The sequence below is a fragment of the Phascolarctos cinereus genome, unplaced genomic scaffold (genome assembly GCF_003287225.1).
Source record: "Phascolarctos cinereus isolate Bilbo 61053 unplaced genomic scaffold, phaCin_HiC Scaffold_4;HRSCAF=312, whole genome shotgun sequence".
Taxonomy (NCBI): domain Eukaryota; kingdom Metazoa; phylum Chordata; class Mammalia; order Diprotodontia; family Phascolarctidae; genus Phascolarctos; species Phascolarctos cinereus.
Window position 1 is genome coordinate 596,597,704 of NW_027555847.1, and position 26,428 is coordinate 596,624,131.

At 37.8% G+C, this 26,428-nt stretch overlaps 1 protein-coding gene across 4 annotated transcripts in view; it reads right to left on the reverse strand.

Annotated features, from left to right (window-relative positions):
• AZIN1 (antizyme inhibitor 1) overlaps positions 1 to 25,360 on the reverse strand; it is a 36,449-nt gene extending 11,089 nt beyond the window's left edge. The window contains exons 1-6 of one of the 4 annotated variants that reach the window (XM_020969671.2): positions 24,626 to 25,358; positions 17,378 to 17,515; positions 8,949 to 9,094; positions 4,491 to 4,689; positions 2,718 to 2,891; positions 1,732 to 1,904 (exon numbers count right to left, since the gene is read on the reverse strand). In XM_020969671.2, coding sequence (XP_020825330.1) covers positions 1,732 to 1,904; positions 2,718 to 2,891; positions 4,491 to 4,592 — 449 coding nt within the window. In that variant the 5' untranslated portion in view covers positions 4,593 to 4,689; positions 8,949 to 9,094; positions 17,378 to 17,515; positions 24,626 to 25,358. Of the gene's footprint in view, positions 1 to 1,731; positions 1,905 to 2,717; positions 2,892 to 4,490; positions 4,690 to 8,936; positions 9,095 to 17,377; positions 17,516 to 24,625 lie in introns of all 4 variants that reach the window. The other 3 variants (XM_078153693.1, XM_020969673.2, XM_020969664.2) reach the window with 3 other exon arrangements.
• Between the last annotated feature and the right edge of the window lie 1,068 nt (positions 25,361 to 26,428).

Below are 26,428 nucleotides of genomic sequence, written 5' to 3' on the forward strand. Positions count from 1 at the left end.
TCAGTCCATAAATTCACCTGGCTATTTTAAAAAGACTGGGTAATGATAGAAATAGCATTTTTCAATAAAAACATCAGGCCTTCGAAAAACATCCTTTCAAAAGGGAAAAAATAATACTAGGCTAGTTCAGAACCTTTAATCTTAGTATTTTGGCCTATGTAGGCCTAACCTTTAAATTATTACTTAAAACTGTAAACATCTAATGAGTGTAGTTTATTTGCTTCTAAACTTGATTACAACCTCAATAAAAAGTTAATAAGTTTTAAAAACTAGTTAATTTTCCATTGATTTTTGTAATAAAAATACACTAGAAACAGCAAACAAATGACAAGCTATAAAAATTTTAAATATGACTAAAGGGAGGAAAAAAAGCTTTCCTAGATGAGAAATTTCAGAAAGATTAATAATACTAGATGCTCAGAAAGCAAGTAGGATAGGAAGCCCATCATTCCAGTTGCATTAAAACAAAACAAAATAAACCACCCCATCTATCTTAAAAACGCACCATTTAGTTTGGGCCTGAGAATATGAAGAGATATACATAAATAACAGAGAATCAAAGTAAACACAAGTTAAGGAAAATGTGAAAAAGCCACTCTACTATAATTTGCCAACAAGGAGAAGCAACTTACCTATATTCCATCAGGCTCATCACCTGAGAGAAGACAGGCATAAGGTCCCTTATCCGTGCTCAACTCAATATTTACAGAGTGCAACATCCTTATACTACTGAGATGTGTGTGAGTGTAATTTGCCCTGACTCATTAAATTTGCTTTAATTGATCTTACTTAACAAAGATTATTTTCAATATAAAATATTTTTAAACCAGTGAACTAAAAAAATCCACTTACCACCCCCTTCTCTTCCTCTAATCTGAGTCATACAACTTTTTTTTTTGCTATTACGTAAGGCTATTACGTAAAATAAGGCACATATATACTATATTTTTAATAATTAAGTTAAAAACCAAGGTCTTTCAAAAATTGAAATGAAATCCTTAATGTAGCTAGAGTTTTTATTCCAGCAATATTTATTCTCAACTGTGTAGTACTCCTCTACACCCTACCATGTCCCTAAAAATCTATCCACCCAGTCTTCAGACAAAAGTAAATTGCTTCAAAAGAACTTTGTTACCAGTTTAGCTGGGTAGCACACACCTATCCCATTTATAAAAAGGCTTGAGAGATAAAGTAAACAAAACACTACCACCAACCTAATATAGAGGCTAAAATTCCTTCTTGGAGGCTGTAAAGGTAGAGATCCTAGTAAGATCAGTGTTTTACTCATTTTTATCTGAAATTCATATTTTTAGTCTAGAAGAGGGAAACTTAAATCTTTTGGACTCCAAAAGCAGTAAACCAGCTCTATAATTTACAAGCATAAATGGATCCACTAATTTTGTTTATAAGGCCAAAGGAGAGGGGAATGAGGGGAATGGGGGTTAAAAAAATAAAAGGGTCACTTCACAAAATTTCCTTGAAATGAAGCAATTCTTCCTCAAATGAAGAGTAGTACAGTATTATCACAGAAACTGCAAGTGAATCTAACATGGGAAAATATAATGAAAATACTTATTAGCACTGTCCATTATTGGAATTTTAAATGAAGTTTTAACACAGGCTGGGTGCCCTATTTTATTTTCCTTCTTCCAAGGTAGTAGGCCACTCAGCTAAAAATAAAGAGCCCTACAGAAATTAGAAAAACCCAAGAATGTATAATTTTGCACTTACTTAGCATTTGGATGATTACGTGCAATTTTCTTCAATTCAATTTCATTGTCACATGACATGACGTTAACCCCAGTTTTCGCTGCATACTTTATCTGAGAAGATTGCTTACACGGACTTATATCAATGATGTTTTCAGGAGAAACACCCAACTCTTGCACCAATGCCATTTCGTTCTGAAAGAAAGGAAAAACACATGAAAAGTAGATTAATTAAAATATTAGTCCAAGCATGTGAGCGTATGCACATACACACACAGGGTCTCTCACTCACTCTTCTGGTTAATTTTAAAGGATTATGGTAAAATTTTCAATTACATAGAGGCAGAGTAGCTAAAATTTTAGATTGTTCATGGCAAATCATTTTCAAGTAATTTAAGCAAACAAAATATGTCCAATGTCATAATCCTGGACTTAAAATTTTTTTTTATTACTCTGCATATAGTAAAGCCTAGGATATTACATGATGTTTTGTCAAAGCACTAAAACAATACACACAATACAACTTTTATTTTTTGTTTAATCAGCCTGAGAAATGAATTTGAACTGATTGCCATAGAAATGAGGGGGGAAAATTTCTGAGCAAGATCAAGGTAACAGAAAAAGATAGGAAGGAATCTACACCTCAATTGTGCAGAGAATCTGAAAAACTCATCTAATACCTGCATCAGATTTTTATAGTGAAGGCTTACTAATTCTTTTGAAGCAATTACAAATTCCAGAATGAGACTAATTCATTTAAATTAAATTTCCAAAAGCTAGGTGTTTTTTTTTTAAAAAAGCACCTTCCAATTCTTACTTAAGACTGATTAAAAAACTACATTAATTTCATGATACATCTTGAAATTTCAATTATCTCCAGACACACACACACACACACACACACCTCTTACTGATAGAGCACAGGACTGCTTTGGTCTAATGAAAAAGCATAAAACAAAAAACCCCAAAACAAAACAAAAAAACCCAAAACCCTAAAAATCCACTTACTTTGCTGGAACATGCAAATCCAGTTCCAAGAGCTGCTAGAATCTCTAGAACAGCAGGAGCCGAATTGCATTTTACTGTGTAGAATGGCTTTATTTGAGCCACAACATTCTGCCACTGACTGTGCTTCTTCACAATTTTTCCAAGATCTCCAACAAAAAATGCGTTTTTTCCTGTCTATGAAAGAATTAAAGATCAAGAAACTGGAAAAAGTTATTCACTTCCAAACTATTATGTTCCAGCCCTTGAATTTCTTTATTTCTAGATCAACTGTCACTTTAAAAACACGTCTGTCTTAACAACAGTTTGACTTTAAAAAAATACTTGTCATGTATCTCTGCAAATTTAAAATAAAGATGTTTCAAATATCTTAAAAGTTATAGAAGGAAACAGACAATTCCAGACCCTTGTATGACATACATTTACAGAGGTCTTCACAGCTACTCTTAGAACAGCCTCTAGCAACAAAGTCAGAAATAGCAATAAATTACATTTACTAGAGGGGAATGTCTGGCATCATCTGAATATATTTTAGGCTTTGGGGGAAGAAATTTTGGAAATGGAAAAAAGCACAGATACAATCTGCCCATGATCTAAGAGTCTACAGATGAAACTGAAGGAAAAAAATTAGATGTTCTGAAAACTCAAATTCCAATCCCAAACAAAAACTGATTACAACAAAGAAAAAGGAAAGCAGTTTAAAAAGATCCAAGTGCAAAGTAAACTAATAATCTGTATCTTTTTTAAAAGACAAGAACAAAAGACAGAAGCTTGAAAGGGCAGTTAATTGAAGATGAATACAAAAAGGTAGCATGAATGACTGAAAAATTCAGGATGAAATGAAGTTTGTTGCTAGTATTCATAACAAGAAAAGGTATATGATTTTTCCTCTAGGATATGTACAGAGAGAAAAAAAAATTCAAGGTAAAGGATCAATACTTGGGCTGGGTGGAGTAGAAGAAATACTGGTGACAGACTATGAAAAAGGAAGAGCTAAAATTTCCCATGTGTCTTAATTTTTCCTACCAAGAAATGATCTTCAGACAAAGAAATACTTAACAAAAGCATTTTAAGAGCCAAAATGCCTCCAAACTGCCTATAGTGTTCTCAAATTCACCATCTTGGTCAAACTCTCAGGACACCATAGCCATTTGTAGAGTTGAGTTCCTATCTATAATCTCCAGAAAATCACTGAAAACAGGAGATAAGTACTGTCAAGAGACAGACAAGCCAGTAAGTCTAAAATTTCTGGAAATTTTTCTATAGCCTATCATTAAAAAGATGGTTTGTGAGCAAACAGCATCATGCAAAGCCACCATGGATTTATGAATACATCACAAAAAGTCACCAAAATATTTAGAGCAGCACCTTCTGTAGCAGCAAAGATCTGGAAACAAAGTAGACATCATAGACGTCTACATAGGTTATGGCACATACTGACAGATGAATACAGAAGCACTGAAGACACATGAACCGATGGAAAGTGAAATAAGCAGAACCATGAAAACCAAATACAGTCCTAAGTAAATGAAATTAATAATAAAAAGGAAACAAAATGCTGTGAAACTATAATAACCCACAAAAGAGGCTGTCTCCCCTCCCTCTCTGGAGGTGTAGGGTAGGACTATGATTAGAGAATATTACAGATAATGGGAATGATCTTGAGAAAGGTTATCATGGTGACCGCTCTGAATCCCTTCAGCACAAGAAAGACTCAACATACAAGTTGAGATAACCCTAAAAAACGTATCAGGAGACCCTAAGATATTTACTTACTAGAGTATGTTCATAGACATAGTTATCAATAACATTTCCAAGATGTGTTCCTTCATCCAACAAGCCAACAGAGTAGTTTGCATCTTCAATAAATCCTTTCATCTCAGCCGTATTCCACAAAGCCGAAAGTCATAAACCAGGAAAAACAAGGAGATGGGCCACCAAGCCTTACGTTTGGGTCCTTAGAATATGCAACAAACTGTCAAAATAAAAGATCATATGCACTTTGTTAACAACTGAAATCATTTTTCAAGGATTACATTAATTCAGTTACAGTATATGTTAAAATTTGGCAACATTCTATGCAGAAAGACTGTTAAAGTGGTTCATTTGGCAGGGTCCACTATGATTTTATATATACTACATACACACTGGCATTTGTAACAAACCCATTTCAAAGGAAAACATAAACCTGAACTAAATTGTTTGCTTAGAAATATGTCTGGGGTCATTTCTTTAAATATAGCCTCACCAATATTTGGGCACACAATTATGAAAAACTACCACTTACATTACTTTTAGTCAATCCTAGACTATTCAGAGAACTTACCCAGTCTGAATTATCCATGCTTCTCCCCTGACTCCCTCCACTAGACAGACACATTTTAGTAATTGCAAGTCTCATTTTTGAGATAAATCCAGATCAAATCAATTTCTTTAAAGGGCTTTAAAGGTTTAAAAATTTTAGCAGTTCACTTCACTTACATCTCAACTATCTAATCCCTGGTCAGCAGACAATGACTTATCTCTGAATACACTATTCTGTACAACCCATTACGAAGTTTTTTGATACCATGGGGGTAAGAGGTGGGGGTGAAAGTACAAAAGCCTCCTGAAACCATGGTGATAGTACTGGCATTCAATCTATAGCTTTGGTACTATTTAAAATCTTTACTTTTCTAGGCAGAGAGATTAAGTATCCCCAATTTAAAAAAAGAAAAAAAAAAGGTCAATCCCCTTAAATGAAACTGGCAACCTAGCATTGGTCACAACACTAATCTCCTCAAGACCTTTGGTACAACCTTGCTGAGCAAAATTTTAAAAAAGAAAAAAGAGAACAAATTTCAGAAAAATGAAATTAAAGTCAGAATTAAGGAAAAGTTCAAGACAAAGGCGTAAGGACAAGCTCCCAAGAGAGCCAGAACCACAACAGTGCATCACGCCTGGGCTATCAGTAGCCTGCATTTACCACCTATGTGGTTCCCAAGAATTTAAGTTTACTTTTGGCTTCCTTAATTTGAGTCCTACTCCTGGGAAGACCCCATTCTTCCTTAGAACAGCACAACGCAGTTCTTTCTTCTTTATTGAAATTTAATGGTTAGGGCTATGACAGTTAACAAATATTAATATTATAATATGGAACAAAGTGATAGTACTTTAGCAGCTTGTCTTTTCTTTATATCACAAAGACTAGTTTTACACAGATAGGGTTACAGAGCATTTGCACTGGAAAAGATCTTAGAAATTAAGTCCAAATCCCTCATTTTATATATGAGGAAACAGGCCCAGAGGTGAAGCATTATACATTACTGCTGAGCAGGGCATTAGTGCTCAGGTCATCATTAATAACACCATGTTCTTTTTCATTAGCATGGATATATAAACACAAGGTGAGAAATGATTTTTTTTCTACAGGACTGCCAAGAAATAACTATAACATGTTAAGAGGGACCAGACAATTTAACTTACTTGCCTCTGGTAATTAAGGAGCAGAGAAATTTTAACTAAACCCAGTGCTCTAACACGTCTAACATAACCCTAACCCTACCCCCCCCATGTTGTGTCCCTAAAATTCCTCTCTTAACCTACATGATGGGGTTTAGTAAGATATCTACAGCATTAGGTAATGGCTTCCAGGAAAAGAGGTTTACATTATATACAACAACTCCTAGGTTTCACTCAGAAATCATAATTTTAAAACCTTAAAACTCCACAAAATTCAAGTCACTGATAATCTAAAATTCTCTAAAAGTTCACCAGTTTCATGGAATATAGAAACACTAATTTCCAAAGTCTAAAGATATGAATGCTAAGACACTGACAACACAAAGATACTTAAAATTCAAAAATTACCCTTTTTTCTGAACAGAGCTCATAAACCATGCAGTTTGTAAGTGTCTACAGTTATAATCTTACTTTAGACAATGATCTTAAACTAGAGGCTGATTTACGATTCTGAAATAATTCCTCAGGCTGGTAGAAATGCCATTAACCAATGGGCAAACAAGATCTCCAACTATAATCAAGCCAAAACAATACAAATCTCTGAAGCTGGGGCACTTGCGTAAGGAACAAGTCTCTTTGTTCAATTAACAGAGATTAGCTTTTAGAAAAGCATTTAAATTCTTCACTGTAAGTTCACTTCTGTTAATATTGTAGAATACTGGAAGCAAAACTATCTGGTGCTTTATAAAGCTAATAAATATGCAAGGAAATGCAATTCAGTGTTTACCTGGAGACCAAACTGCATAGAAGCCTTATTTTCATTTCAATTAAGATTGTCTATTTGGACCATTACTGGTAACTTTCCTGTAAGAGAGCAGTTCTGGCTTTCTAAAGGTAAAAGTGGGACTGATCACTTTCTATATTTATCTATATTGTACGAGAAGTATTTTTCCACCAACATGGTACACTTTGAGTAAAACCTACTGGGACTATTTAATCAATAGCCTTCAAATCCATGCTCAACTCCTACATTCTTTGGAAAACTTTTTTTTCCAGAGCTTGTATGATTACAGTGAATAGGAATCAAACTGTTTATCCCAGAACTTTATTTAGTGGGCTTGCATTCACTTATACCGTACTATTCCAAATAATACTCAGTTACCCAATTATTGACTGTTTTAAAACCAACTCTAATAGAAATTATAGGCACCTTTGGAAATTGTTACAAAGTGGCTTTTCATACTATAGAAGATAAAACACAATATATAAGGAAAGCTCCAAATGACATACAATAAATGACTTCTATAACTTCTATCAATTAAAAAAAGGAAAGCACTAGGAGAAAGGAACCTAAAAAAGAAAAATGTACTTAGGTGTTTTTATAGGCTTACTTAATTAAAATGCCACAAAAGGATTTTTTCACCTGACCTGACACTTGTTCTGTAAATTCAGATGTACTAAATGGCCATATGCCTATATATACACTAGTTTGGCCCACAGCACTTACCAGACATCAAGTCTTTTCTTAGGGTCAATTTCTTGATTTTACTGTTATACTAAAAATGCCTGTTATTGTGTTGCTAACTACTAAGCAAAGCCATTTAACTCTGAAAGCTTGATAATTTCTAGATTCTTTACTAAGGGAAATGGTCAGTTTGACCTATCTGCAATATATAAATCTGTTAGCTATCATGGTAAAAAAAACTTTAAATCCTTCCCAACTCTTCCTAAACCTACTCAGAGTATGCTGGCAAAACTACACTTCATAGTTCCTCTCTGTTGTCACACACACACACAAAAAAGGGACCTGAAATTCTAATTTTAGAAAACAACTAAAAGTATTACATTGGAGTCACAGATCAAATTTGTTTTTATGTCTTTAACAAGTCTTTGTTCAAACTAAATTTTACCATCATATTTTAAAGTACTTTATGAAGAAAGGCTAAGCAAAAGAGCCAGTCTTAGTAGATTTGTGGGATGTTCCAGGGACCCAGCAACACTACTACAGTCCAAAAACTATTTTAAGAGCTCCTTTAGGAATTAGTTCCAGACATTTTCTTTTCCTTTACTTTTACCCAGAGCTCTTGAACTCACTCATGGCTAGCATCAAGTAACAGTTTTAGAATGGAAGAAGGCCAAAAGTACCTTTCCATAGGCACCACAATAGTTACCAAGCCTATTAAGACCGAGATGGACCAATAATGTTCCACAGGCTCTCCAGCATAAACAATTAGCTGTATGCTGGTACATTCTGGCACTAGCTGACATCAGAACGTGACAAGAGTGGCAGAAGAAGCTTTAAGTAACTGTGCCTCACTGAAGAGTGGATCTTTCATTTAAGTTCCCTTTACTAAAACACTTTAGAACATGACAAGTCAATTTTGAACAAAGACCTGATAATTTTGTCACTCTACAATCCAAAATTTGTGCAAACAAATAAATGTTGAGGGAAACGTTTGCTTAGCAATATGAACACTCAGCTTGCTTGTACCAGTCATGTGCAATAATAACAGCTGTAATATTTAAAAAAGTAACTTCCATTTGGGTTTCACAGCTGTAAGGAACAGTTTATAACTTTCATTTCTCAGTACTTCCTGGTGCCTTCATATTGGTGATTGTAGATATCAGGTTTTACTGAGTAGGATTTCCATCAGTGGCTGCCGAAGAAAAAAGGCTCCAAAGAACCAAGCACTGCTCCATGGAACCATTCATGAGGCTGAATCCTCATGTAATCAAGAAGGCAGCTCCAAGAAGTAGTGACTGCAGCAGCTGAGCACTTGCCTTGTTACACACCTGCTACAAAGGCTTCTACAGTTGATTGTACTTCAGAAGAAACTGATACATCTCTCAAATAATCACAAGATAATTCTGGCAGCAACAGCCCACTTGACACCAAGCTGGATGAATATGGGTCTTGGGTTTCTGAAGTGGAGACCTCCCTGGAAGTAGAACAGGGAGAGCTGAAAGGTTGGGAGTACTGTTCCAGAGATACCTAAGCAGGAAACCGAACCTTAACACGATCAACCACAGTGTTACCTTGTTAATTGTCTAAGGGCAAGTCTACCCTTGACAGGTTTGACTTCTTTCCAATACTCATTTTATAACTTACCACTCACTCTATCCAGAGCTGACTAAATTTGAATCAGAAATATTTCCTCTGTGACAGCATCCTGTGAATGTCACACCTATATTATAACTTCCTCATTTATAAAATGGAGAACATTACTTACCATTCAGTTTACCTTAATAACTGAGAAAACTACTGCACAGTTCTATAAACAGGGTGGAGGAAATTAAATCCCTATAAAATTTCATTAATACAAATGGTAAACACAAGTGATCTAGGAGGTGATAGCAGAAAACTGAATCCTCACTATGCCTATAGCACATAAGACTTGCTATTCAGTATCAAGGAAAATCTTTTTACTTAATCTTATCTAGCAGCATTTTTTAGCATTGTTTTTTAGGGGGGAGGGAGAAGGAAGAAGAGTGGAGGTGATAAGGACAGGAAGCAAAAGTGTGACAGCAAACAAAAACTCTTCTCTAACCAGAGAGGAAAGATACAGTTAATGCTAAAGGATGTGGTATTTCCTGATTTATTCAATTCTGGAAGAGAGGGTAAAAAAATTGGACCCATTATCTCTCTATGAAGTTAAAGGAAGGCCACCAGTATAGTGTAAATGTAGGTCAAGGAAAATGTAAAAAAGGAAGAATAGATGAAACTGGAGTAGCTGGCATAAGTACAATAAATAGAAGGAGGTAATATGATACCTACTTAACAAGTGGAATGTCGAAATTCAAGTCGTTGGAGTTAATTAATAAAGGTATGTATTAATGCTGAAAGATAATTATTAATTGTCCTTTCATTCCACATCTAAATCTTTAAGAAAATAAATATACTATCTTAAGTTTAATAAATTACAGCCAAGTCTTCCCAACTGGTGCAAATAAGAATTGCCTGAAGTGGTCACATGTTATTTATGTAAAATGTGGTAAATATTTTAAACCATGTTTTAATACTAATAATAAAAGACTCCAATGGAAATGCCATGCAAATTTGAAATAAAAGACAAACCTATGCAAGTCCTTTAACATAGTTGGATGGAACTGTACTTTATTCAGCCTCTCTCCTTTATCAAATCCATGATTAACTAGGGAAATTCTCCTTTAATGAGAAAAATTAACTAATTCTTTTGCTTAATACTTAGTCTTGAAGTATGAGTTCCATAAACTCAAAAAAATGATGTTATTTGTTTTTAGCACTGGATCTATTATGTATACCAAGAGGAAAGCAAGTTTTCATGTGCATTAATCATACTAATAATTAATAATAATTAACAATACTAATCATTTGCTATCATGTGATTTCAAGGTGAAGCTGAACAACTTTTGAGATTGTTTTAAACTATGGTTCATAATGTAAATCTTTCTGTTAACTCATTTCCTAATTCCCATTTTGGGGTATAAAATATCTATTTTTTTCCAGGTGGAGCATCTGAACCTAAGGACAAAGAGTTGGTGATGGTTTGCACCTCTTTTGCAAGACAGATACGTAGGCAAAACAAAGTCTTGGATAGCCTCACTGTCTTTTTTATACAAGCAAGACTGACTGGACTACTCTTCAATTCAAATCTTGACATGTGAAGCACATGTGAAGTATTGAGGTTCATAATTACAAGATAGAATATAGACTAAACAAGAAATTCCAATACAAAATATGGAAACAATTAACTCTTTGCACCCACCCCATTCCCAAGAAAGGGAACAATCTCACAGATAAAATAAACCATCTGGTTTTTGGACACATCTTTGTCAACTCATTTTTCTAACTGTTGGGGTAGTTTTAGGGATGATAGGGAAGGGAGAATATAGCAGCAAATTTAAGACACTAGAAAAAGAGAAGTACTAGAGAAGTTAAGTTTGAAAGGGTTAATAGATATTGTGGGTATGTTAATCTGTTTCTAGAGAATAATTACTTTGCTTAGAGTACAAAGAGCAAATCTAACATTTCTGCATGTTATGCACCCAGAGAGGATCCAAGTTGTACAGGAAAGAACAAAAAGGAGGGAACTAAAGGTACAAATTCTAGGAGCCATAGGGTTAAAAGCACTAATTCACAAGACCTAACAAATTTTATACATATTGTGTATATTTTTGCTGTGTTCTCCAAAGAAATATGAATTACAAGGACAGTGTCGGCTTTATTTTTTGTCTTTATATCCTCAGCACCCAGAAGAATTCCCTGCATAATGTTTGTTGACTGATTTCACTAAACACTCTACTAGGTTTGCAGTTTCAAGTACAATCTTTCTCCTTTATACATGCAAATACCTATTTTTCATTTGGTGTTTAAAACTGATTTCACTATACCACACTGTCAGTTTAATTAAATATTGAACACTAGTTTTCCATTCTCTAGCCATACACACAACAACAGTACAGAAAGCATCCCCAAAAAATAAGCTATATGAAGGGAAGAAGCCAGGTTGAGATTTAAGATTTATAATACACACAAAATTGAGCAAATCTTCAAACAGATAAAGTATTTTTTTAATTAGGTTTGTGAAATTTCATTACTATAAAGAACTCACATAGGATAAGAAATCTGAAGCTGGAAGAAACCTTAACTATAATCTTGGGTCTATGCCCCCTTTCCTTCAATATTACTGGTAAGGAAACTGAGGCCTAGAGATCAAGTGATTTGCCTAAGGTCACAAAGGTAATTAGGTGTCAGAATTGGGATATAATTCCAATTGTCTTCTAGTTCCAATCCAGCGTTCCTTCCACTGTAACCATGCCTCACATCCTCCAAGAAGAAGAAACTACTCCCTCTTATCATTGCAGAACAGTAACTATTCTGCCAGGCAATTTCCAGAGGTCCTAAAAAGTTAAATAACTTGACTAGGGTCACACAGCCACCATATATCAAATATGGGACTTGAACTTCAGTCTTCCTAACTCCATGGCCAGGCCTTCTACACAATGCTGCCTATCCTGAAACAATTAATTACTCAAAAGTCAATGTAGCTTCAGTAATTCTATTAGGGTAGGTATTTATATTCCCAGAGAGTATGACTTAATGTTATAAATGGAATGTCACAAATGTCACAAAAAGGAAGAATAATTTATAGGATGGTCTCAAAGAATTTCAGATCTGTAAGAACTATGATACAATTCTGCCTCCAGGTGAGGAAACTGAAATCTTTTAAAGTTAAATAACTTGTCCAAATTCACACAAGCTAATTGTTCATATGGCATAAATACTAATCAAGTAATCAAAGCCTTATGTTTAGATACAATAAGTAGTGGCTAAGATGACAGAGAAGGAGAAAAAAAGGAGAGTAAAAAAGAAAATGGGGAGCCAGATAAGAAACAAAAATAGGCAAACTTCTTCTCTCCTTGACTTTATAAATAGTTTGTGACAACTGGCCTCTGTATACATGGATTTGTTGCCTCAAGGTTTGAACTGATTGACAAGAGTGTCTGGGACCCCTAAGAATTTCTGGGATGGTGGTAGATGGAGGGGAAAGCTGTCACTAATATAAAGCTCTCCGAGTGGCCCGCCTAGAGCTGATTGAAGGGTGGCCCTTATAGAATTTTAGCTCAAAAACACCTTGGAACCTAGGAAAAATACACTTTTTAAAAAGTGTTATTGTAGAGGAAAGGGAGGGAGGAACGCTAAAGAGCATTAAAATTATGCAAGCTCAGGGCACTTGCCCTTCCAACTGTTCCAAAAAGTGTTCTCTTACCCTTTTAACTGTGAGCAAGTTTAGTGTCACATGAAAGCTCCATAAAGATTTCATTTTTTTTCAAGCATTTGATAATCCTATGGCCCAGAGGGATAAAGCAACTTTTCCAAGTAAGAGGACACAATTCCTGATCTAAGCCCAGAAACATTTCCACTGCCCAAAATTATCAAAAAGATAAATCACCTTGTTAAAAGGTAGTAAAATGTGCCAAGATTAAAGGCAATTTAACATTGCACCATTTCTGTTCCTACAAAGGTCTGGAGGACTACAACACACTAAGAAATCAAACTATGAGAGGTTGTTTGGCTTTTGGGGTGTAGTGGATTCTGGACTTGGGAATCAGGATGACCTGGAGATAAATTACACTTTAGACCAATTACCTGCGGTGTGACCCTGTCACTTAACCTCTCTGGGCCCAAATTTTCTCCTGTCTATGGGGAGGTTCTTTTCACCTGTAAATCTATGCTCCTAAGGAACAAAGCTGGGGAAAAAAATTGGCAGCTCCACCATTATTCATTAAATAGTTCATACTGCCTTTAAAAAGCAGAAGACTGTTCACGTTGAAAATATGTAACCTTTCACCTTCTTTAGACTAAGTATATTCCCTTATTTTAGTTTTCTCCACCTAAGATAATTTTCCCACTATTTTCCTCTACTCAAAAACTAATTTATTCCACATAAAAACAGGTAATTTAATCGGGCAAATTAACACACTCATTAGTATACATTTTTTTCTTTTTGCTTTTAGGCAATTGGGGTTAAGTGACTTGCCCAGGGTCACACAGCTAGTAAGTGCCAAGTGTTTGGCCTGAGGCCACACTTGAACTCAGGTCCTCCTGACTTCAGGGCTGGTGCTCTATCCACTGCGCCACCTAGCTGCCCCTTATTAGTATACATTTTAAATGGTCCTTTGCTTTTAAGAGACACTCAGTAACACCAACAGTTTGTATGTGCTGACAACTAAAATGGTTTTTATAAAAAAAAAAAAAGGTTGGAAAAATCATGCACATGCCATCAGAACACATCAGAAGACTTTTCTAGTGAGAACAACCATTTGTTAATTTAAGAACTTGAAGCCTCCATTATTGATATCATATAAAAATACTTTCTCAGTTTGCAAAGGATGTATAAAATTAAGATAGCACATGAAATTCACTTTATTGAAATTGCTTTTAAAAAAGTAATTACACAGAGGCTACTATACAGTTTAAACTGAATTTCTGTCATTAACCTAAATTCCGGACTTAAATGTGTATTATCAATTGACAACAAATACAAACATGTCATCTACTTGTCCACTTGGTATCTCTCAAAAAAAGTGAAAGTAAGAAAATAACGGTTTAGTTATGATGACTTTCCCCCACTTCAGGAACCTTTCGATATCTTTATATATTAATATTTTCTATGTTGCAAGTAATAACCCAAAGTGTGTGTGTTCAAAGGAAACATTATGACAAAAATATTATTATGCGAACAATTCCAAACTTTTATGAACCTATTATTTTGACAGCAGGATAGAGACAGCCGCTACCACCACCAATTTCATGAGAGGAAAGCAATCTATTCCTGAAACCATTGACAAATGTCACACCTAAAGCTCTGCCAACTATAACACCTTTGCTTTGGGCTATTGTTTTAAAGAGGCAAACTGGCACAGTCGAGAGAGTTAGACCTGAAAGCTACAAGGAACTGGGTTCAAATTTCGGTTCAGACACTTAAAAGCCTTGAGGCCATGAACCAGTCACTGAAACATCACTGAACTTCAGTGTTCTATCTGTAAGTGAGGATGACATCTGTAGTAACAAGTCTCACATGATCATAAATTTAGAGCTCTAACGTATCTTAGAAGGCACCTACTTCAACCCTTCTTATAGATGAGAGGAGACCACATGAATTAAATAGGGAGTGGGACAGATATATAATTTGAATCCAGGTTCTCTGACTCCAAAGTGATTGTTTCACCATAACAAAATGCTTCATATAAGGCCCAATAACTGTTAAATGTTACATTCCATTTACTACAACCTCTGTAACTGAAGAAAGATGTTTAATGCTAATCAAGTTCAGATTCAAAGTCTCTATATTCCCAATGGTACTCACAGAAAATTATTTTCAGGATTATAATATCCCAAGAATCTACATCAAAACTATACTGATATCACTATGCAGTGGTAACATTTCTGTAATCTGTACTGCCATTTGGTGTGGTAGCTTACAAAAAAACAATGAACAGTCAAGTTTTTCAGTATGATACCAAGCCCACTTCTCATAGCTTTTTAGCAAAAGAGCAATGAAGCTTAATTTAACATGTTGTTTAAATCAACACATTATACCTAAGCATATGGATGAAAATAAATCCACACTGGTCAACAAATTTAGGATTTGTTGGAACTTATTCCTCAGCATTATTTTATTCGAAAGAGGTTGTAAATATTAGCTTGTTTACAACACATCACTTCCTTTTGTGCTATAAAAAAATTTAAAGGGAGCATTCTTCTCCTAAAAGTAACTGACTTTGTTTTGTCTAAACTTCTACATACCTTTAGGCATAACAACATTCACTATACTCCAATATGGAGGGGGTAAGGTTTCACTTTAAGAGTGTCTCTACAGAGGACTGCTAAGTAAATGAAACCAAAAAGAAACCAAGAAAGCCAGGATTTGAACAGGTATACTCTCTGGAACATAAAGCATGCTTTCTCTTATTTCCTACCTGAGTCACTGTAAACTCCCTTGCTTGTTACATAAACAAAAAGCATAACAGAAAATCATAAAATTTAGAGAATATAAATTTTAAAATTTAGAAATTTAGTTCAGTATCATTTTTAGAGCTGCTCAGCTAATGACAAAACCGACAATGAAACTCAAGTCTAAGAGCTATATACACCAGGAGACCTTTCCTGTTATACTAACAACATATTTTAATACTAATATTCTTTTAACAATAGGGCTTCAAAAAATCCAAAATGTTCCCAAAAAAGCCATTCTTGAAGATCCCTGTTTCCCATCTTTGAAAATCCTGCTTAGAATGGATGTTAAGAAAAAAAAAAAGACTGGAGTAAAATGTCTACATTCTAAATTGTATTTAAGGGAATAAAAATTGGTAAAATATTTAAGTGATGAAAAAAAGAATATTTAAAATGATTATGATAAAAATAAATTTTGGAAACACATATATATTATGTTAATAAAAACTTAAAACTCTTTAAGTTTATCCAATTTGTTTGAAGATATTTAAGGCCAGTGATTTAGAGTTAAGGGACCTAGGAGAAGGAATCTAGTACAAGCCATCCATTTTATAAAAATAAAATTTAAAAAACTGAGGCTCTTAAATGACTTGTTTATGTTCACACAGCTACCCTGATACTCTTTCTTTCTGCTATATCATGGTACAAAGGAAAACTGATTGTCTATACTATTTCCAAATCACAATACAACCGTTCAATACCACTTTTCTTCTCATTAATCTTAAGAACTATAAAACTCCCCCTTTTAGAATTAACATAAAATCAAGCTAATTAAATGCTCACATTTGCATTTAATACTTAGGACAAAGTAAATTGAACAGAACCTATCAAATAAAGACAAAACTAGGATGTCTGAGAACTCCATTACCACCACAAGAGACCCAGTGATACCCACCCGATTTTCTGTTAAAATCTTTCCTGTAATGACTAATACTCCCTCCAGTCTGAGAATCAATTTTAAAATAATTCAGAACACACCTAAGCCCACCCCTCTACAACCTTGGCAAATTCTGTCAGTAAGACATAGGTAAATAAGTAATTAGAAACGCATTGTTTCTTAAAATGCAGGTGCTTTAAAGACAAAATGCCACACCAATTTGAAAAACTCAAGCTACTCTTTTAAAATTGAGATACAAAGGGATCAAATTCTCTTGCCCAAACTACAATATTAAAGTCCAGAATATGAAGTAATTTCTCACATATACATATATGTTATATAAAATATTATACCTCAAAACTAACACATACTGAAATACAGTAATGTCAACTTTCAGACATGGATCAGGTTTTATGTAGACAAACTTCTAAACGTTCCCAGATAATCTGTCTGAAAATAGAACATAACTTTAGTTCAGTGATACATTTAAGATTTTACGTAGACTACAGAAGGGGCTGGTAACTGTTAGTAAACCAACAAAATTTTTTAAAGAGCAATGTGCCTAAGACATTTAGGATAACAATATTACAACAAGAGAACATTAACCTACAGGCTATATACTTAAATACTAATTTTAATTTTACCATACTATTTTTATATTTAGAATATCACAGGCAGTATTTCCATAGAGTTCAAATCTTTAAGCAAACCCAAATTAACTATAGATGAGTTCTTAGCAACATGGCAATTCTACCCATCAAAAAATTAATTAAAATGCAAACAAACAAAAAACAACCAACAACACCAGTTGTGACAGTGAGCTTCCAAGTGAGATTTAGGAACACTTACATGGACAAGTTAGGAGATGGAACCCTCCTATCATCAGCTAGGTTCCCAAGGTGGCTCAGCGTTGAAGTCGAACTGCTCTCTATAAAGCACTTCTCCTAGGCCCTCTGGATAGTTGTATACCTGGTCAGAAAGTTCGCCCTAAGAAGGAAAATAAAAGTATTCAGAAATGACTCAACCATAAGAATCATAAGTCATTCTGAAACAAAAAAATTTAACTATGCACATCAAGAAATGAAGCCTAAACTAGTACAAGATTCTGTTAGTGGTATTGCACATGATTTCCATAAAATGATGAAACAATTCAGAACTGGAAGGGACTTAATATTTATGTTCAGGAAAACTTCAATATGTTTATTACTATAAAATTAATTACATAGTAAGTGTTCCAAATTTTCCTTTTTCAGATAGGAGAGATATTCATTTGCAAAAAAAAAAAAAAGCCAATTAGTCTACAAGTGGTAATACAATCCTTCTTTGATATCTTCTCTTTAGGACACCATTCTGACCTTGTTCTCCTACCTTGTGACCACTCCTCAGCCTCCTTTGCTAGATCTTAGAAGTTGTGTCCTCCAGGGCTCTGACACTGTCTGGCTCTCTTCTCTTCTCCTTCTAAGCTATTTCACTTGGTGATCTCATCAGCTCCCAAGTATTCGATTATCTCTACGCTGATGATTCTCAAATCTACTTATTTCGCCCTAACCTCTCTGGGGAATCTCCAATGTATTGCTACTGTATATATCTCAACCTGAAGTCCTGTAGACACCTTAAACTCAGCATGTCCCAAACTAAACTCATTTTCTCCTCTCCCTCCACAAAATCCTCTATTTTTCCTAACTTTTCTATTCCTTTTGAGGTACCACCATCCTCCCAGTCTCCTAGGTTTGCAAGGTGATATCTTTTGACTCCTCATTCTCACTTCCCCCTTCCGCATATCTATTATGTTTTGAAGGCCTGTTAATTTTACCTTCTTAACATCTCATATATGCTCTCATCTCTCCTCTCCTGACACTGCCACAACACCTACATGCAAGCTAGCTTTCATCACTTTACACCTGGACTATGTAATAGACTGCTAGTTGGTCTGCCTGCCTTATGTGTCTCTCCCTTCCAGTCCATACTCCACTCAGATGTCAAAGTAATTTTCCTTAAAGCACAGGTCAGAACAAATTCACCCCTCCTACTCCAACTTTGGTGGTTCCCTACAAGTTCCAGGATAAAATAAAAAATCCTGTTTTTCCTTCAAAACCCTTCACAATTTCACACCCCTCCCCCGAACCTCCCACATTTCCAGTCTTGTCACACCTTACTTGAAACTCCCTCCCCCATGTACTCCGATCCAGTGATGCTGGTCTCCTTGTTGTTCCAGGAACAAGACATGCTATCTCTCAGCTGCAGGCATTTTCACTGGCTTTTCCTCATGCCTAGAATACTTTCCCTTCTCATCTCAGCTTCCTTGACTTCCTTCAAAGTCCCAGTTAAAATTCCACCTTCTACAAGAAGCTTTTCCAATTCCCCTTTAAATCTATGTAGCTTGTTTGTACATAGTTGTTTGTATGATGTTTTCATTAGACTGAGCTCCTGGAGAACAAGAACTATCTATTTTTGCCTTTCTTTGCATGTCCAGTGCTTAGCCATAGCAGGCACTTAATGTTTACTGACTTATTAAAATCCTTGTAGGCCTGTGGTAAAGTTCATATTTTTAACAAGTTTAGTATTGTGGCAGGGGCTATGGATATAAAAACTTCCTTTTTTCGGAAAATAGTTCCTGCCCTTAAAGAACTTAACTTCTATTAAAGCAAACTCCTTGAGTACAGGGAAAGCCCTCTAGGGTCTAGTACACGTTAGACGCTAATAAATGCTTGATTAAGGTACCTGTATTTTTATATTACATTCACAGCCATTTAAAATATTTTATTTGGGGCAGTGGATAGAGCACCAGCCCTGAAGTCAGGAGAACCTGAGTTCAAATCCGGTCTCAGACTAAACACTTGATACTTACTAGCTGTGTGACCCTGAGAAAGTCACTGAACCCCAATTGCCCAAAAATTAATAAATAATAAAACAAAACAAAAAATAAATAAAACATTTTATTTGATCTTCATAACAATTCTGTGATTTTACTGTTCAATCGTTTTCCAGTCATCTGACTCTTCATACTCCATTTGGAGTTTTCTTGGCAAAGACACTACAGTGGTTTCCCATTTCCTTCTCCAGTTCATTTTACAGATGGAGAAACAAGGTTAAGTGACTTTCCCAGGGTCACACAGCTACTAACTGTGTGAGGTCAGATTTAAGCTGAACTGTTGTCTTTCTGATTCCAAGCCCAGTGCTCTACCCACACCTGACCACCTAGCTGCCCAACCCTATGATAAGTATCAACAATCAACAAAGGACTTGTCCTACATAGTGCAGGAAGTCTATGCCATAATTTGTAATGCAAGATAAAGAGGCCCTATTTTTAAAATAAAGAAATTGACACTTGACGATGGTTGTACAGCTTAGATAAAAGTCTTAAGACAATCTATTGCTGAAGGTTCTAAGCAATTATTGATATAAATTAGTAGTTATTACTTTACCTGATCAAAGCACATCTTTGTTTAAAAAAAAAAGGCTGATGTTAAATTATAAGTGAAAAGGTATGGCATATTTCCTGACTGATAGTTTCATTCAGTTATAAAAGAACTCGAATAACAGATGGGGAAATTTTCAGGACTGTTAGATAAATAACCATTACTCTAAAATAGTTTAAATTTACCAGAAGAGTTTCACCCCAATCTCTGAATATTCTAGAGAGGCCAGTGACTCCAATTTAGTTTGAAAAGAATAGACAACCTTCTATTTACCCAAAATAAAAATCCCCGGTTAACTAGGATTTCTAAGTGCAAGAGGGAGTTAGAAGTAAATGTATGAATAACAAAGAACCATTGTTCTTTGTTATTCATAAATCAAATTCCAGACAATCAAGAAGCATGGAGTACCACGTGAAAGCAACCCAGAGGTCACAAAGTAAGTTAGGCAGCAGTCCTCTAAACCTGTGCCCTGGCCCAAAATACTTCTAAGTGTAGCCCAAATCAGATTAAAATGTAATTGAGAAATATTTAACAAGACAAATACAAACGATATCATATTTTAAAATTAAGTCAATATGCAGTCCACCAGGATCTTTATGTACAAATTAGTGTCTCTCCTTCCTATTCGAGTATGATACCACTGCTCTTAAGATACAGGAAAGGGGAAAAGAAAAAGGAAAAAATTATCAGCACTGTTCAAATTTATATTCTCACAGATCTCTCCACGTCACATCAACCTCCTAAGTACTGTCCAAAAACAAAGAATGCCGCAAAGGACAAGAAAAAAGAAAAGGGTACTAAGAGAGGCTTCCCTAGAATGGGATCTTAAGAGAGGGAAGCACTGATCTGATGATTAAGAGATCTGGGTACTCCACCTATTTAGACCTGGGCAAAATCACTTAACCTCTCTGAGTTTTAGTTATTTTACACTTAGAGTAATATGCCAAGACAGGAAATGAGGCAACAAACGACATCCAATTTAACTGGGATACATTTAAGGTGAATTGGAAAAGGCTGATTTCATCATTTCATTAAAGCATTGGTCACACTCTCAAGCATTAAAGTGACGGTAGAAAGAGAGCGCCTCACAAAGGCACTTTATTTTGAAACCATATCCCAGTCTATTTTTCTTAACTAACAACAATAATACTAAGTAACCACACCACAGAATATAAGAATTTTTGGAAATCACTTGCTTGCTTATCTAGCTGTTGGTATTCTCTTTAACCTATCTTTATAATATAGTTTTTGAGAATAACTTAACAGCATTGAGAGGGCACTGCTTAATTTTATCCCACTTCCTTACAATATGCCTTTCCTACTAGACTTCTTCAGAAGACCTAACAAACATCTATTAAAAAACAAAACTCAGAAATCACTGCTCGAGTGTTGCTAGAAGGGAGTATAGTCCTGTTCACTGTTATGCAGTAGCATTACTTTACAAAATAAGTAGCCTTTTCTGTTTGTTTACTTCAGAATTTCTTTAGACAATAAAAAAAAGTGTTATAAGGCATTCAACCTCAACATTAAGCACTTAATTGTAATGTAATAGTTTAAGTGCTTGGGATATTTAGTTTTTAAGTTGTCTTAGCAATTTAAGGAATAAAATATATTTTGCATTACATCATATCAAAACTGGGAAAATATTCTAATCAGAATGTCACTAGTCAGTTACACAACTGTAAACTCTTAAAACTCAATTCATAGTATTGTTTCTACCTGCTTCCATTTTTAATCCTTTGAGAAGTTCATAGAGAACATCCTAATTAATGGGGCATGCACAAAGTACAAATATTCAAATCAATAATTAAATATTTGTAACTTGAGCTTACATTTCTTTTCCCTACCATAACCGGGTTGGCATAAGAGAACACTTTGTTCACTATATTTTTAACACTTTGATGATACTTTTTTGTTTAAAGCAAAATACCAAAAACTTCAAAAGCACTATTTCAGCAGGAACAATGTCCAAACCCACATATGACTTTTAAATTACTCATGTCCCTATTTATCCATTAGCTCAGGAAAAACTAACAGCATAAGGCTAATTCATTTTTTGCATTTGAATGAAAATAAACCAATCATCTCGTGTTAAACCTAGCAGAAAATCTGAGGTGTTTGATCTTTAGAAACAAATTATCTTCATCAGTATAAAAATCCCAAGTCACTCCTACTCCTTTACTTTGTGTAAGCATCCACCTCGTTTCCATCTCCCACGTACTTGCCCCGTCAGCATCCCTAAATACAAAGCTTCTGCTACATAAGCACTCAGATTTTACTACCTCTGAGAAAAGGGCTGTATAATATGTATATACAAGCACAGTTCTCCACACTAGCAACAATGCTGTTGTCAACATCTTGAGCTTTGTTTGCTTCCAGTAACTGGAGTTACTTGCTCTCCATCGCCTAAAAACAAGTTTTCCAAAGAACTAGGCTTTTCATACTAAGATTTTACAGAAGTCACTATTCTTCTTAAGTGAAAAAGAATGTTATAGGCAACATTTACCAGCATTTTTATTTCCTTTAAATAAGACACAAAATCAACTACAGGCTTGGTCTCCTCTTACTTATGCCTATTTAAGAGAGAATTTCAGTTTGCCAAGGAAATGGCTTTAAGGTCCTGGGGTTAGATGCCATTTATATTGAAAAAGGATAGTGTAGAGGCCACCACAGCACAGGCAGCACCAAGCTCTCCAAGGCAGCAGCATTGTTCACATAGTGACAGGAAGAAGAGAACTAGATTGGAGCGGTCCAGACCGGAACAAACCCCTCCTCCTTCCCCCCCCATTACCACCCACAGTCGATTCAAACAAAAAAAAAAAAAGAGAGAGAAAACCGCTAAAAATGCTGCAGCAATGCTGTATCGAGAGGAAATTCCTCTTGGGTTCTTCCCCAAAGGTCGGGTGTAAAGCTGGAAAAACAAATTTTGGACACTTTTTTTTTCTTGGTTGGAGAGACAGAAGTGGAGGTAAGCTGATAAATGTTAAGTAGCACCCACAATTTTAAGTGCTATGAATAAACACAAGACATACATGGGAACAGTCTGTAGAAAAGGAACATTAAGAGCTGTGTATTTAAGATGGAAAGCGTCCTTAACTCCTCCAACAAAGAGGGTGCTGTCTCTCTCAAATAAGGCATTTCTCCTGAACAGGAATTCTCTTTTCCGGGCAACCCGCCTTGGGGTGAGGTGGATGCTGGTGCCCAGGGCAGTTGTAACCAGTTATCTAAGCAGACCACCACCAAACCTGGTGTTCACTGCCACTACATTCCCCCACCCTTTCTTAAAGTTCTCAATTTTCTCATTTAACTCGAAGAGCTCACTAGTGGCAATTCTGATTTAAATACCTTCAATTGTCCACCTGCAGCAGATTCAGCTGAATCCAACTGTCAATGGGTCATGACCAGTGTGCAACGGACATAGCCAGCTTCCCTGACCAACAAGCTTTATATCTGCTTAGGTATTTTTGAAGCAAAAGAAAAATTTTATTTGCAGAAAGAGTATACGCTACTTTCCAGAGTGGAGAGGATTAATCAACCCAAATCTACACCCTTCATTTCTACTGCCCTCCCTCCACCAAAAAAGAAAAAGAGCAGAGTAGAGAAGTGACTAATCCTTACTTTCCAAGAGGTGACTCGGCTGAGTGACAGCGCCTCCGCCCAATCTGAGCGCCGCAGGGGGCGGGGCGGCAGCCCTCGAGGCTTCCAGAAGGGGTATCTGACACTAGGGCTTTCCGGGGCCAGGACCCACCGTTGGCCCAAATTCGGTCAACCTTCTCCCAACTAAGAGGGCACATCTACTCCGCAGCTGGGATCCACCCCGGGAACTCTGGGAAGCTGTCACCAGAGGCCTGGAGTGAGGACCCGCCCCCGCTCCATTCATAACCGAAACCCCCGGCGGAGGCAGCCACGCCAACCGTCGCGGAGGCCAGCTCCACTCCATCGGGCTCCGAGAGCCAACCTCAACCTAAGTCTCAGAGGTCCGGCCGGAGGGCGCGGTCCATTTCTCCGCTTTCCCCCTTGGTCCACGCCGGCTCTTCCCCACCTCCGCCCTTCCTCCCGGGAGTGAGGGATGCCTCCCTCCTTCGCTCAGCGCCGGGGAGAGATGAGCCCAGACCCCTTCGGTTGTAGCAACCAGGAGGCCCCCTCCCCGGAAATAGCAATGCACCACGGGAGAGGGACTGGGGGTTGGGGGGAGTGAGGGAGGAGAGACAACGACCCCCGGCGGCGAGACAGTTCCCCCCCCAACTCGCAGAGGCTGGCGGAGCAGAGCCGGGCCCGGCGCGGTGCAGAGGGCGCCACGCCGGTTCCTGAAGGAGGTCCGAAGCAAGAAACTCGAGCTCCGGCCTCGCCCGCGTCCCCTCCACACTGGCCGCAGCCAGAGCGGAGCTGCCGGGTGGCACAGACACCCGCCACCGCGCACCCGCGGCCGCCATGTTAGAGGCGACGAGCCCGGCGGGGTGCTCCCGGGACAGCGGGGCAGGCCCCCGGGAGTAAGGAGAGCGCGGTCCCCCTCCCCGCCGCCTAGGCATCCGGGGCAGAGCTGCCCGCCGCCGGCCTCCCATTCCCCCCGCCCCCAACTCTCCTCCGGCACCGCCCGCCGCCCCCGCTGGCCACCTCGCGCCGCCCCGCATGCCGCGCTGCGCCGCCGCCACGCGCCCCCTCAGAGGTCGGTACTCACGTGAGATAACGGCCCAAAGAGTCGGGTAAAGCGTCTTCTCTTTTTAGGCGGAATTTTTAAAGAGGGATGTGGTTACCTAAAGCAGAAATACCCGAGGCGGCCTGGGCCATAGGCTGCGGGAAGGACGTGGGGGGGAAAAGCGCGGCACCGACACCAGCTATGCAGCAGTGGCGACGGCGGCCGAAGAGAAAAAAATAAACAATAATTTAAAAAACTCCCAAAACGAGGTGGGGGCGGGTGGGGATTTAGGATGATAGGCAGGTTCCTTAAAGAGACGAGCAACAGAGCGAGAAAAGGAGAGACTGAGGGAAGGAAGAAGAAAAAGGCGACGACGCAAAAAGATGGGGAAAGCTAGCCTGGACGAAGAGCAAACGAGTGTGGGAAGGCAGCGCCCGAAGCGCCCGTATTTATATAGGGGGGCGGGAGGAGGCGGGGCTTCTCGACGTCACAGCCGGCCGGGCCACTCTTCGAGTGGGGCGGGGAGAAGCCTCTGAGGAAAGGAAAGGGGAGGGGTGCTGGAGTAGGAGCGAGAGGAGGCGGCGTGGGGTAAGGGAAAGGGCTGGGAAAGGGGAGGGGGGCGACGTGACCAGGCGGTGCAGGTGTCTATGGTCTCGCAGCCTCGGGCGGGCTAGCCGCCTGCCAGCCTCCCTCCCCCTCCCCACCACCAGGAAACCAGGGATCAGCTCCCCTGCTGGCGAAGGGACTGCAGTGAGGACATGGGAGGGAGGGAGGCAGGCGGTGGTGGAGGAGGAAAGAGGGGAGGGGACCGAGGAGGAGGAACTGATAGAAAGGGCCGGTTCTGCGCGCGCAGGCGCCGTCGGAGGGGCCGCGGCCGCATTGTGAGATGGGCGCCTGGCCTCCCGGCGGGCGACGTAGCGTTTGTGAGGTCTCCCTCTAATTTTTCCTGGACCTCGCCGGGGGGCGGGAACCCCGGCGCTCTGACGTGTAAGTCGTGTTGAGGGCGCAGTGTAAAATAAGGACTGTAGCCAATAGCTTTTGCAGTGCAACACTGTTTCTTTTGTGGGGAAACTGCTAGGCTACGCCTAAACTTGATTATGAGTCTTTCCTGTTTCTCACCACTCCTTAACTAATATGGATCTTCGGTTGGCTAAGGTATCCTCGCCAAAGAGTTCTGCTGCAACAATAAAGCTCTATTACTGGATATAAAGGCTACATGGGTTTGCTGGGTGATTCGATGTGAATTAAAGCATCAGTGTTTTTAATAATAATAGCTAACATTAATATATTCAGACATTCCTCATTGGTATAATTTTGCCATTCATTGTGCCGGCTGGCTGTGGAGCAAATACATAAGTAAATAAGGTAAGGTCCCTGACCTCAAGAAACTTACAGTGTTAGGGACGATAGGACATATACACAAATGATTATTATACAGGATAAAATGTAGTATAATGGCTAAAGCATTCAGAGGAGAAAAATTACTTATAGCTTGGGGGGGCAAAGATGGGGAGCTTGATCATAAAGAATCTTCATCCGAACTGGGCTTTGAGGGACTGGAAAGACGTCAATAGTAAGAAGGAGGATAGATTTAGAGCTGGAAGGGACCTTAGATGTTAACTAGTACAACTCCCTTATTTTGTGGATGAAGAAACTAAAGGTTAGACAGATTGTACCTCAGTCTCACTATGATAGCAATCGACATTTGAAATCCCCAGTCCTCTGGTTTCAAATTCAAATACCCGCTATTGTACCATATTGGGGGAAGGAATGGTAGAAGTAAAATGGAAAATTTGGGCGGGGACTCTCAGAGGAGAAAGTGAGGTGGGCTCGAAATCAGAAGAT